The sequence below is a fragment of the Ovis canadensis genome, chromosome 2 (genome assembly GCF_042477335.2).
Source record: "Ovis canadensis isolate MfBH-ARS-UI-01 breed Bighorn chromosome 2, ARS-UI_OviCan_v2, whole genome shotgun sequence".
In the NCBI taxonomy this organism is placed as follows: domain Eukaryota; kingdom Metazoa; phylum Chordata; class Mammalia; order Artiodactyla; family Bovidae; genus Ovis; species Ovis canadensis.
Window position 1 is genome coordinate 142,217,080 of NC_091246.1, and position 13,823 is coordinate 142,230,902.

General features: G+C 40.4%; 1 protein-coding gene across 11 annotated transcripts in view; it reads right to left on the reverse strand.

The window, feature by feature from the left end:
- Positions 1-1,912: 1,912 nt before the first annotated feature.
- RAPGEF4 (Rap guanine nucleotide exchange factor 4) overlaps positions 1,913-13,823 on the reverse strand; it is a 328,969-nt gene continuing 317,058 nt past the window's right edge. For all 11 annotated transcript variants that reach the window (XM_069577204.1, XM_069577197.1, XM_069577198.1 and 8 more), the window contains 2 exons: positions 6,164-6,218; positions 1,913-3,298 (listed from right to left, as the gene is read on the reverse strand). In XM_069577204.1, coding sequence (XP_069433305.1) covers positions 3,171-3,298; positions 6,164-6,218 — 183 coding nt within the window. In that variant the 3' untranslated portion in view covers positions 1,913-3,170. The remainder of the gene's footprint in view (positions 3,299-6,163; positions 6,219-13,823) is intronic.

A 13,823-nucleotide genomic window follows, 5' to 3' on the forward strand; every position in this document is an offset into this window, starting at 1 on the left:
TAAGTATAGCAATAGTTATTCTCATTTGGAAGACCAAGGGGAATATAATGGGAGAGTATGTATTGATTTTGAATAATGTGGAATCCAAATTAAAATAAGGTCAAAAGGGGTCAGTCACCATGGAATTGGGAGAAAGGAAGGATGTCATGCAGGATACCAGCTTTTAAGTAAGATAGGGGTAAGGAAGAGTAAACAAGAGCAAAGATGCCCAAGGGATAGGCTATCAGCTTCATTTTACCAGCTTTTAAGTAAGATAGGAGTAAGGAAGAGTAAACAAGAGCAAAGATGCCCAAGGGATAGGCTATCAGCTTCATTTGGTCAGCTTTTAAAATTATCTAGGAAAGGAAAACTATATAATGGTGGGAAAGCATTACACATTATATAAGGGAAACTTCGCAGCTGATACTAAGGTCTATGAGATGGTAAAATGCTGAAGAATAATAACTTCAATAAAATTTATTTGGTGACTTTTAAAATTCTCTGTAAATTCTAGGCTTTCAGCTCGACTCTGGATAGAAGACATAATGTTGCATGAAACATCACCCCTGTACCTGGGGACCTTGAACTGTTACATAAATGAACACAGAAAGGCATTTGGCTGCTGTGGCATTTCTCAAAGAGGCCTTTGACTGTGAATGTGAAAAGGGATTACAGCAGGACTTCTCAGAGCCTTGAATATGTTAATGAATACTGGGAATCATTTCTAAGAAGGGCATATATTATGGTTCCCCAATTTTTTGAAGATGTCATTTTGGTTTTGTGTCTCATTCTGCAATTATGTGTGTTTTGGAAGGAACAGTTTGTGAAATTGTGAGATTATAGCCTGAAATACACACTGGAAAATGCTGACATTAAAAAACAGACATGGGTTGGGGAATTAAATTGTTCTGGAAATTTTTTCATCAAGTAGTATACCAATTGCTTAAATCACTAAAACAGTGGTGTAGGACCCATAATAGCTCTAAAATCCAGTGCCTCTTCATAGCAGCAGTATTCCTAACAGCTAAAAAGTGGCAACAACCCAGTGTCCATTAATTGATAAGTAAGCAAACAACAGGTGACATATCCATACCATGGAATAGTACGCAGCCATAAAAAGGAGTGGCATCCTGATACCTGCTGCAATGTGGAAGAACCCTGAAACGTACTAAGTGAAAGGAACCAGACACAAAAGACTCTGCATTATATGATTCTGTTTATACAAAATGTCTAGGTAAATTCATAGACAAGGCAGACTCAGTAAGTCCCCTACCTATGAATCTTTAAGTTGAGAACTTCCAAAGATGTGAAGATGTGTTTCATCAGCATCAGGCGTGAGTGAAACTGCAGCTTGCCCTCAGTCTCCTGCTGACTGTCGTTCAGCTCTACCATCTCCCTCCCCCTTGCCCTCCTCCAGTCAGTACCTCTTCTTGCCTGTTCATCTGATGCCAGCCCCTGTATGCCAGTCGTACTGTACTACTATGGTACTTTTCAAGGTGCTGTACTGGAAGATTAAAAATGTTGTGTTTATTTTTTGTGCTTGTTTTATATATTATTTGTGTGAAAAATACTATAAACCTATTACAGTACCTATATACCTATTATATGTACAGTACCTATTATATGTACAGTATATGTACAGTACCTATTATTAACCTATGTAATTCATTGTTAGTTGGGTACCTAGGCTAATTTTGTTGGACTTACAAAAAATTAGACTTATAAATGCACTCTCAGACCAGAACTCATTTGTATATAGAGGGCTGACTGTAGTGGTTTCCAGGGACTGGTGAGAGAGAAAAGTGAGGACCAGCTGCTAGAGGGTATGGGGTTTACTTAAGGGATAAAGAGACTGTTCTTGAATTATATAGTGATGATGTTGAATAACCTTATGAATATACTAAAAACCAACGAATCATATACTTTAAAAAGGTAACTTTTAGAGTATGTAAATTTTATTTCAATTAAAAAAAAATACAAGACCCCACCATACCAAGTGGTTATATCTCCTATATTATAGGAACTGAGAACAACACATCTTTTCTTGTCACAATTATATTTAATGAAGATACTAGTTATTATTTACAGAAGATATACATACATACAATTCCTGCACATTAAATGTAGCCTAATTGTGGAAACAGGAAAAAATGTACTCCAAAATTACATACTAAATAAAATAAATAAAAAGTAATTATTTGGCACAATATCTATTATGTAGCAAATAAATAACTCTATACCATTGATTGAATGAACTATTTACAATCTATTTGAAAGTGCAAAACAATTGCTGAAAAATTAAGGTATCTGTAATAACATTTAAGTCCAGAAAATATGTGGGTTTTTTAAATCATTAACAATAATTAGCCAATAGTAAAGGTTTTTTAATGCCCAGGAAAATAATTTTGAAAAATGTTTTGTGCATATTGTGCTCTTCTGAAATATCTTTTTTTTTTTTTAATCTTAACGCTGGCAATTTTAAGAACCTTGGAGTTTCTCAGTGGAATTCTTATATATGCAATCCTGATTTGTAAGTTTTAAAAAGTTATATTGTAAACATAAATATTATTCTATAAGTCATTCAAAAATTACGGACCAGTCTTCCCTAAAATTACATAAATAGCCAGAATGTTTTATAGTAATGTGGTCAGGTACAATTCCTTCAGAGGTAAGACTATGAAGATGGAAGAATACAGCCTCTAGCCTGGAGTTACATGGATTCCTCAACACCTTCCAAAAACCCCATGCTCAAGTCAAGATGTTGAGTTAGAAATTATGAAACTATACCACCACTGATGTAGCCAAATAAATACCATTTGTAGCACATCTCATCCTGTAAATACACCTAGAAAAAATATCAGGAGCTTGATAGTTCTCTTGACAATGATATTTCTACCATACTCTTCATGTTGCTCTTATTTTATGTTTCAGCAAAGAAGATGGCACAACTGGAAATAAAATAAAGTGACTATGAACAGGGGATTACTAAGAGTGTGCAAGCTGTATGCAAGTCAAAGAATTTCTTCTCTTGTCATGATGCTGGTAAGCTGAATGCAGCCCTGAGATGTCTCAGGATGGGTTTTTGCTTGTTTTATAGAATTCTCTAGTGACAGTATGGTCAGTAGTAGCATAAATGGCATTTTTGAAAGATTGTGGACGGAGGCAAACGTTGTTCTGGGCACTTGAAATGTCTATGGTCGACGAGGCTCTAGTCTGTGTGACATCTGTGATAAAGTTCTCTGGTTGTCAATCACATTTAATTGCCGTACGTAACTCCGGACATCCTGATGGTTCTTATTAGCTTGAGCTGCATCAGGATCTATCGAAAGAGGAGAGTAGGATTGGCATTGCATAATGTATGCATATAAGATACAGCTTTATTTTCTCCAACTTATTGCATTTATCATGAATTCCTGGTTTCCATCAAGACCTTTCAACACACTATATTCATCGAACTGTTCCATCTCCTCCCTCCCACCCTTTTCTTCCTTGGAATCATGTACTTTGATCATTTTCCTTTGCATCAGATATTGTTTTAAAAAAACACCAAATAAAAATGAAAGCATCACCCAACAACCCTGGTTATATATTAAAATTGTTTCCCCTTGCCATCCCCCAGAGTGTATCACTGATCTCTACTCCCTTTGACCCAGAGGAGGACTAATGGCAAAAAGACATAGGTCTCATTAGCTTCTAACAAAAGCACTTAACCCTGAGCTGACCTGAAGCAAGCCAGTGAGACTCTAAAGTCCGACTGCCCTGAATACTTGCAGACAACATACAGCATTACTCCATAGATTGTATGACTGTCCATACTCAGAAAAACAAATCAACTCAGGCTGAAGTCATGACTTCTACTAGACCTTCAATTCTCTGATGCTCTTTGTTCTGAAACCCCAGTTACCATTCTAGTTTCATCCACTCCCCAAAGCTTTTGAGCACCAGAGCGATAGGAAGTCAACTGATTTCCCTAAAACCAGGCTGAAAGAAGAATAAAATGCCCAATCAGATGTCTATACAGGGAATAGACGTGCATGAGGAAGGTCATTTGACCTCTGGTGAATGGGAAAGATAGTTCCCTTCAGAAGTGACTATCCAGCTCCTGCATCTGGCGTTGGCAGATCTTCCTATTTCTCTAGAGAAATGAGAAATCTGGATTTCTTCCCTGGGAATTCTTCCATCTTTGAATGATTACATTATTTCGGAATAAAAGGGGGAAAAACGCTCCAGTTAGATCCAACACCTCAGCCATGGTCCAGGGGTGGCCTCTGACTCATGGATGCCAGTGTGGGACGCTAGGAGGGGCCAAGCTAGCCTGGACTCTGGACCAGCATTCTTTCTGCCATAGCACATTGCCTTCTGCGGTCCATCTGTTCTCCTTAGATCCATGCACCACTCCCAAAGACAATTAGAATGCCATCTGCATGGCGGGTGAAGGGGAGTGTTGCAGGTCTAAACACAGAAAAGCAGAGAGAAGATACAAAGGCCCCACTTGCTCTAAGAAGAAACTCATCAGTATAATTATCACATATAAATAATACCACAGTGCTTAATTTCCTTGCTTGTCACTGGCAGTGTACTCTACATGTACAATATACTATAATTACATTGTACATATTCCCACAATGTTTATGAATCTATTCCTATAGCTTTATCTATAGATTGTTGACTTCAGAGCTGAGCAGCTGCTGTTTACTAGCAGTTACTGATAACTTCAACAAACGCAGTGGATATATATATATCCACCCCCCCCCCCACCATGTCTCTAGGAGATGTAGGAGAATGTAGGATTATACTTCCAAAGAAGCTTATAGAACAAAATATATTCTATCTTGGTTCTTGGACCTCATGGAGAACCTTCTCAAGGCTTTGCACCCTCTTAGGCATTTTGTGTTTAATTTCAGGAATTTCCTAGACCCCCCTGAAGGGCGGTGGATTCTAGGTTATGAACCCTTGTTGTAGTCATCACCTATATATTTTCATACTTGCTTGTATAACTGCTTTATGACCATGTATTTATACATATAGTACATTTCTAGATGAAGAGATATGAGACACTTTAATTCTGGCAGAATCCACATAAGAACAAGCGATGATGTGCAAGCTATTCTCGTTTTGGAAGAAAGAGGAGACATACTCATTTGAATAAAATTTTTTCTTAAGGATCTTGCTCCTTAAGACAAGACTATTTTTCCTAGACCCCCAACCCCCAGGCATTACAAAATAAATGTTCAGCAATTCTGGTATCCTGTGTTAGCAAACCCTTCGTTTGGGCCAGCCCTGTGCTAAGAGGAGCAAAGATGGCTCTGATGAATAAAATGAGAAACTTTAGTCTCTTGAGCACTAGGTTTATTGGAGGGGATGGTACTGGTAGCCTCACAGTCATGTCTATGTCAGTTTATCATGTTAAATTAATGAGCCCAATGGCTTCAAGTGACTCATACAATGACGTTGGCACAAAACTTTACAGGGGCCACCTTCTCACTCCCAGACCAGCTGGGGGGAGCCAAAGCTCCAAGCTCCACCCAAAGTCCCAGCCCTGAGGAAATAGTAGCACTGGCCCAGCACGATGATCTGGTGCGATGATGCCACTTAACTCCCAACAGTTTAAACTTGCTGTTTATTATCAGTGACAGTTTCATGTTAAAGCATTTATTATACCAGCTGTTGTGCTAAATGTGCAAATTTAAGAAAAGCACCTTAATTCACTTAGAAATACTAGAAATATAATATGAATTCCTGCTAAGGGACCTTTTACAAGTGTGCCTGTACACGTTCAGGCAGTCTCTCAACACCCCAAGAGACAATAAATATTATCCTTCCCAGTTTATAAACGATGGAATGAGTCATCATGAGTTGATGTGAGTTTCTTAACATGAAGCAGTGAGTCATAAAGAGAGTTGGTTAGAGGCAGGATTAGTTGGCATTTGTGCCTTAGTTGTCTCTATCCATTCTGAAAAGAACAAATGAACTTTCTGAGTTCATTCATAAAATAATATTTTTATGGTTATTTTCTAGTTTTACAGCTAGAAAATCTTTAAACACAAGACCCTTGTCTGATGGCATTCACGATTCAAAGCGTCTCTGACACCATCAAATATTGTCCCGGCTTCCAGAATGTCTCTGTAGCCCATTAAAAAGGACTTAATCACCAAGATCCATATTGCGGCAGCATTTAACTTACTGAAGGGTTGGCTCCTGCAGTATCTCACTGTTCTGGCAGTATTTGCAATCATTCGCTAAAAAAAAAAAAAGAAAGAAAAACTGAAATGCAGGTAAGCTTAGTGTAGAATCCCCCCCCCAAAAAAAAAAAAAAAACCAAAAACCAAACCATACCATTATTTACTTTAGTGATACCTGGGACCATGAAAAATAGCAGGTTCTGATCTGTTGACCATCTGGAGACAACTGGTTGATATATAACCTGTTTAATTACTTGACAGAGGCTCCCCCTACCACCCACATACATACACATGCAAGGTCTTTGTCAGGTGAGGAATACTACTGGCATAACTCTAGTCTAACTGCTTATTCCTCAGGATGTAAAAAGCCGGCTGTTGCTCCTGAGACTGAACCTTACTCTTCAGGACCAGTTCTTACCATCCTCTCTTGAGGTCACTGTGAATTTGCAAGAGAATTTGTAGCTATTCTAGGTTTGGAGAGGGTTTAGCTTGTCAAATTCCTCACTGTAAACAGTAATGAGATATTCGATGATATTGGCAGAATAGTCATAGATGTTCTATCTCCATCCAGTTTTCTATACGCTAAGCATTATTAGCCTTTTTCATCTTCCAGCAAAAGTGTGTGTTTCAACACTAACCTTAATTATGTGATTCCCTCCCTCTTCCCTCCTTCATCCTTTCTGATTATAACGGTAACACATGCACATTTCAGACAAATCACAAAATCTAGAAAATGTTGAGAACTAAGTAAAAATCATACAGAATATTGCTTCATAGAGTAACTTCAGCTATATTTTGGTACATTCCCTTCTAATATTTTAAAAATAAATATATAGAAGCATTTTTTTTTTCAAAAAATGGAAGTCATATATATTTTTGTTTTGATTTGAATTGTTTCACATGGCATTATGACTTTTCCATGCCATCTGCACTTTAAAATCTTTTTTAAAAATAACCAGGTATTCAGTCATGTGGATGGATCATAATTTATTTAACCTTTGTTAATTTTGTCATTCAGTTCAGTTCAGTTCAGTCGCTCAGTCGTGTCTGATTCTTTGAGACCCCATGGTCGTAGCCCACCAGGCCTCCCTGTCCATCACCAACTCCCGGAGTTCACTCAGACTCATGTCCATTGAGTCAGTGATGCCATCCAGCCATCTCAGCCTCTGTCGTCCCCTTCTCCTCCTGCCCCCAATCCCTCCCAGCATCAAAGTCTTTTCCAATGAATCAACTCTTTGCCTGGAGTTTCAGCTTTAGCATCATTTCTTCCAAAGAAATCCCGGGGCTGATCTCCTTCAGGATGGACTGGTTGGATCTCCTTGCAGTCCAAGGGACTCTCAAGAATCTTCTCCAACACCACAGTTCGTTAAGTAATCTTAATTCCTAAATTTTGGCTACCATAAAAAACTTATAAGGAAACCTATTGAACTGCACTCAACTGAGTTAAAAATAAAGAAAGGAGGAAAGAAATGGAGGAAAAACATGGGGCTAAGGCGCTGTTTCTGAGCCACTGTTTCTTGCCTCAGCCATTCTGACAGTAACTGGGACCCTCAGTCTCTATATAGCATCTCAGGGATATTTGCTCTCAAGGTTGTCCCTCAGAGATGGTGGATTAATTCTAACATGAGCAGAAAATCGATAAGGTTAAGGCCAGGAAAAGAGACTTTCTAATCTCTGAGTGGCTGTTTAACTCTAGTCCTTGCTTTCTTCTCTCATTGACCCTCGGCTTGCCAAAATTAGAAGATGACTCTGAGAAAACGGACACAGTGTTAAAAAAATAACTTATTTGGGAGGAAATGTTTCTCATAGAAGAGTTGAAGCTTTACAAGTACACACAGGTGAACACTCATAATGCCTCACTGAATATTACTGCTTTGAGGACTCTGGCAAGCATGCAGGGACATGTGTCTGCAGTGGGTAATTTCTCATACACAAAGAAGCAATCGGAAAAGTTTGAACTTCACTTTCATAAAGGATCCTGAAAACCAGCACATCCATTGATCAGCATGAGAAATATATTACAAATACCTCCAAGAAAACGTAACATACAATGTATAATTAGCCTCTGATATATGGAGCCCTGAAATAAACAGTAACTATGATAATTTTCCTGCTAATTTACTTTAAGTTGTTTTTTCACTTCTCTAAAGGCTTTGCATCCAAAGGGCACAAGTATATTCCATGTAGAATTATTGTAATTCTTCAGATATTGAATGGAATGTAATTACTGAGAACCCTGGGAAATGCTGCCAGTATGCCCCTCTGAAGAATAATAAAACAATTAGCAGGGGTCAGAGACCTCTTCCTATACCATTTTGTAGAGAGTAATTGTTCTGCTTTTTAGTTTTGAAAGCTAAAACATTTCATTCTGACTTTGGTTTTAAGACTACTCTTTACAGCTATACTCTGAGGCTTCATAATTTTTAGCTCATTATGTAGTTTAAAATGTGAGAACAATTGTTTAAATCAGTAATTTCCAGCTCTGGAGTTCATTCTACCTTTCTAAATCTTTGATTAATTTTAACAATGGTTTTAATTTTGATGTATCTCTTTTAATTGTACTCAAAGATAACTTCAGTTTAACTTTGCAATCCAAATCTGGCTTTGCAACCAGGCCCATTCTTTCTTTTTGAGATGGCTGCACAATAATGTTAGAATAAGTAACATTAGCAGTAACAGTGCCCGGACTCCATTAGCACTGCTGGTCAGTGCAGTTACAGAATGCTTTCTCAAGGCCAAAGAAGAGTTAACTTGATATTTTTAACCCTACCCTCGTTTGTACCCACTGACCCATGCAATGCAATGTTTAATATGCTACAGGTGCTTTCCTGGGTTTGCAGGAGGGTTCAGAAGTTCCCTTGTTTAACTATCTCCAGGGACATAATGTGGAGGAGGTGATGGCACCCCACTCCAGTACTCTTGCCTGGAAAATCCTATGGATGGAGGAGCCTGGTGGGCTGCAGTCCATGAGGTTGCACAGAGTCAGACATGACTGAAGCGACTTAGCAAGCAAGCAAGCAAGCAAGGGGCATAATGCCATCAAAGCTTGCCTACAGATAGTGTCTCCTCACTGTTTGAATGCATCCAGCAATACGGAACTCGTTACCTGCAAGGACAACCCCTTGCATTTTTCAGCATTTATGACTACTAGATATTTCTTTATCATTTTGAATCCAAGTGTTTGCCCCTTTGTTGTTCACCCCATTTATCCTAGCATCCTATCTCTGAAGCTCTTAAGCAACAACAAACATGTTTAGTTCTTTTAGGACAGTTCTTCAAATACCTAAAGGTAGCTATCATGGACATCTCTTCACCCCCACATTTATTCTGGTTCAGCCTAAATATCCCCATTTTCTTCAACAATTTCTCATAAGTTCCAGGTCTCTTCTAGACAGGTCTCTAGATTGAAGTCCACAATTAAAAACAAAGCCACATTGCTGATATTTGAATTTCTAGTGAATTAATTAAACCTCTCAGCCCTCTTCACTGAACTTCCTTCTCTGTAGATGTGCAGGTGGTTTCATGGACCAATGTAGAGAATTTTGCATTTATCACCACCAAAAGCCATCCAGTTAGTCTTTCTATTCTTCTGCAGACTTAAGTCTGTGTGTCATTTTTGACAGCAGGTGACTGTTTATTCATTGCTATTCTCAGTGAAAGTTGGCAAAAACTAAGGTTAAAAGATATAGGCTTTATTATCCAACTGCCACAGCAGGGATGAAGCCAGAAATTATACCCTAGGCTTTGGGGCCCTGCTGGAGCAGGTTGGCCTGCCTGGAGCAGGCGAGGCAACTTTCCTACAATGCCAGCCAGTGAGAAAATACCTGATCACTCCAAAGCAGAGCTTCTCATCTTTTTTTGTTTTTCCCATCCCAGCAAACCCGGGGTTATGACACATTCCTATTAGCAACTGGCTTTGTTAAAACAATGAATTGTAATTCAGGGACAAAGTGAGGAGAACATGCTCCTTTAGAAGGCACCTGGATCAGAGCAAATGGGCAGAGCAGGTCCTTCTCTACACCTGCCCTGACTCTGACACCGCCCCCACCCCCCACCCCAGGAAGGCCCCACCTTAGGGTTCACTCATCAGCCTATGCTGGTGTATGCAGACCAAGAATGCCAGGCTTCCCTGTGGGAGTCCACATTCCAAATCTCCCAGGACCACCACTTTCCTTGAGACTAATCCTAAGTACGGGTCTTCAGAGCTTATTTGCAAGAATTATGTTTATACAATTCCTCACCTACAGGGATGAGAGAAGGACCCAACTGAAAGCTGATGAATCTCCCTCAGGATGTGAACTCACACGGGGAAGCTCAGGAAGGAAAAATGAGGTAGCAAGCCAAGGTCTCTGTAACTACCCTCAGGTTTTTTTTTCTTTTTCTCAGTGTTTATTTTGAAGTAATTTCAAATTTTAAGAAAATTTGCAAGAGTAGTCCAGAGAACTCACATATAACCTGGTGAATGTGTCTTAACAAGACCAACCCTTTTAAGGGCACCTCCCAGGCTTTGGGCCTGTCCTATTGGGCAGGTCAGTGGGACAGTTGACCAACGTGAGAGTCTGGTCTGGATAAAGGTGTAGACAGTGCATACCCAGTGACCCTGGGTCAGATATTTATTGATTATATTAAATATATTATTTATATAAATTATATAATATATATAAAATACAATAGTGAAAGTGAAGTGAAGTCGCTCAGTCGTGTCCGACTCTTTGCGACCCCATGGACTGTAGCCTATCAGGCTCTTCCGTCCATGGGATTTTCCAGGCAAGAGTGCTGGAGTGGATTGCCATTTCCTTCTCCAGGGGATCTTCCCGACCCAGGAATCGAACCTGGGTCTCCTGCATTGCAGGCAGACGCCTTACCGTCTGAGCCACCAGGGAAGCATACCATCAGTATTATTTCTGTATCAAGCTGTAAACAGAGTGACCCAGAGGCAGATGTCCTTCCTAGGGTCTGAGTTGCAGAGTGACCAGCAGAAAGATGCCATCGAGCAAGGGAGTGACCAGCTGTGGGCAGTCAAGCCTGGCCCATGTGAGAGGCCCTGAGGCTGTGGTCCCCAGTGCAAATCTCCCTCAAGCTCGGAGGCAAGTAATTCCTTCCCCTTGAATCCAAGGAGATGTCAGAGAGGGCTCTTCTCAGATGGGTCCTTGGGGTCTGGGCTTCCCTGTTTACCTTCTCTGGCACCCTCCCCTCAAGGATGGGCTGGCCACCTTATACCGTCACTCCTATCCAGATGGCCAACAGCCCACCAGGTCTCCCCAGCCACCTCCCTCTCCTGCCAGCTCTGTACTGACTTCTGTGCCGAGCTCGCCCTTCACTCTCCTGCCCCTGGAGGGGAGCAGACTCCTGTGGCTGCTTTTCAGGTTCAGGCCAGCAGGCCCTCCAGGCGGTAGCACCTGGCACTCTTCCTCTCCCGACCGCCTCCCCTTCATAGCAGTTGCCAGAACAGCCTTCCTCTGCTCAGGCCAAGCTCCCTCCCTGCTCCCTTGATTAGGCACTCCTGCCCTCAACAGTTTATGTCCTTCCTTCTATTGCCCCTTGAGACCTTTGCCCTCCTTGTTCTTAAAGGTCTGCCAGACTGCTCTCTCCTTTCTTCTCTCTGCCCCTTCTGATTTGACTCTGCCCCTGTCCTGTCAGATACAGGACCTCAGTCAATTACTCCTAGCTTACCATGTGTAAAACCACATTCACACCATTCTGATTATTTCACTCAGATCCCCATATATTGGGACAATAATTTTTTCCCACATATATATGTAGAAGTATATCTGCCTGTCACCTGCTAAGATTGTGCCCATGACAGCAACCAAGGGGAAATAAACGCATGGTGAGGACCAGAGATAAAAGATAAAATGGCCCAGGAGCTGAGCCAGTCTTCAGTATATGTATCCCCGAGGAAGAATCCTGGCTCCTGTCTCATCCTGCAGATCTTTAATCTAAGAGGTGAGTGGCATACAGATGCAAGCATGTAATAAGCATGATGCTCATGGTACACTGTACATACGATGCCCATGGATGTGGCAGCACAGGGGTCTCTGCGGGCACTTGCAGAGTACTGTGCACCTCTGTGTGCAGGGAAGGGCACTAAAGGACTGATAGCACCCCACAGAGAGGAGGGTGGACAGAACAGCGTCCACTGAGGTGATGTATTGGTAATATAAGGTGCTTGGGACATTCTGCTTAATCAGGTTTTCTAATAAAACAGAAAAATGCATTTGGGTTAAATCGCTACATAAATTCCTTTATAAATGCCTTAGTGTATTGCCCTATCTCGCTAAGTCCAACACCGGAATAGGGTTATTCTTTTATGCAACAAATATTTCTTACATACTTAGGACATGCCAGACACCTTTCTTGGTGCTAGAGAAACATCAGTGAACTGAATAGATCGGATACCTGGGCTAGGACATTCCTATTCTAGTGAAGATAAGCAATGGAGAGACAATAAAAGATGATTTTAAAAGGTGAAATCAGTTGTTGGAGCAAGGTTATCTGTTGAGAATCAGCTGTCTGGCAAGGTGTGGAGCGTAGAACGTTTGAAGAGGGGTCAGGGAGGACTGCTTGGAGGGAGGGACGCATGAACTGAGGCCTGAATGATGTGAAAGAGTCAGGCTGGTGAAGGCTGGACGAAGACAGTTTCAGGCAAAGGTAACAGCTAGTGCAGAAGCCCTGAGGCTGAAAGGAAGGAAAGCAGGTTGGTCTCACTAACTTGGACTGAGTACAGAGAAGATGAAGTGTGAGATGAGGCTGAATGGGTGTTCAGGGTAACAAGTCTGGATTTGATTATATTATATTGTATTTAACACGGTTTTACTTTTCTCTGATAGAAGAAGTGACCCCTCTTTGCATTTTGCTTTTTCACACTTTTTTAAAAATAGAAGTATAGTTGATTTACAATATTAGTTTCAGGTGTATCACGAAATGATTCAGTTATGCATATACATGTATAAATCTATATTTTTTTCTTTTCCATTATAGTCTGTTACCAAGATATTGAATATAGTTCCCTGTGCTGTACGGTAAGTCTTTGTTGTTTGTCTGTTTTATCTATATTAGTGTGCACCTGTTAATCCCAAACTCCCAGTTTATCCCCTCAACCCTGGTTCCCCATTGGTAGCCATGTTTGTTTGCTATGTCTCTGCTTTGTAAATAAGTTCATTTGCATCACTTTTTCAGATTTCACATGTAAGTGACATCAGTCTTTATTTGACTGACTTCATGTAGTATGATCTCTAGGCCCATCCATGTTGCTGTAAATGGTATTCTTTTTTATGCCTGAGTAGTATTCTGTTCTTAACACACACACACATACGTATCATATCTGCTCTATCCATTCATCTGTCAATGGACATTTAGGTTGTCTCCATGTCTTGGCTATTGTAAACAGTGTTGCTATGAACACTGGGGTGTTATCTTTTCTAATGAGATCTTTCATCTTTTCTGGATATATGCCCAGAAGTGGGATTGCTAGACCATATGGTAGTTCTATTTTTAGTTTTTTAAGGAACTTCTATCCTGTTTTCCATAGTGACTGTACCAATTTACATTCCCATCAACAGTGTGTGAGGGTTCCCTTTCCTCCATACCCGCTCTAGCATTTGTTATTTGTAGACTTTTGGATGATGACCATTCTGGTTGGTATGAGGTGGTCCCTCATTG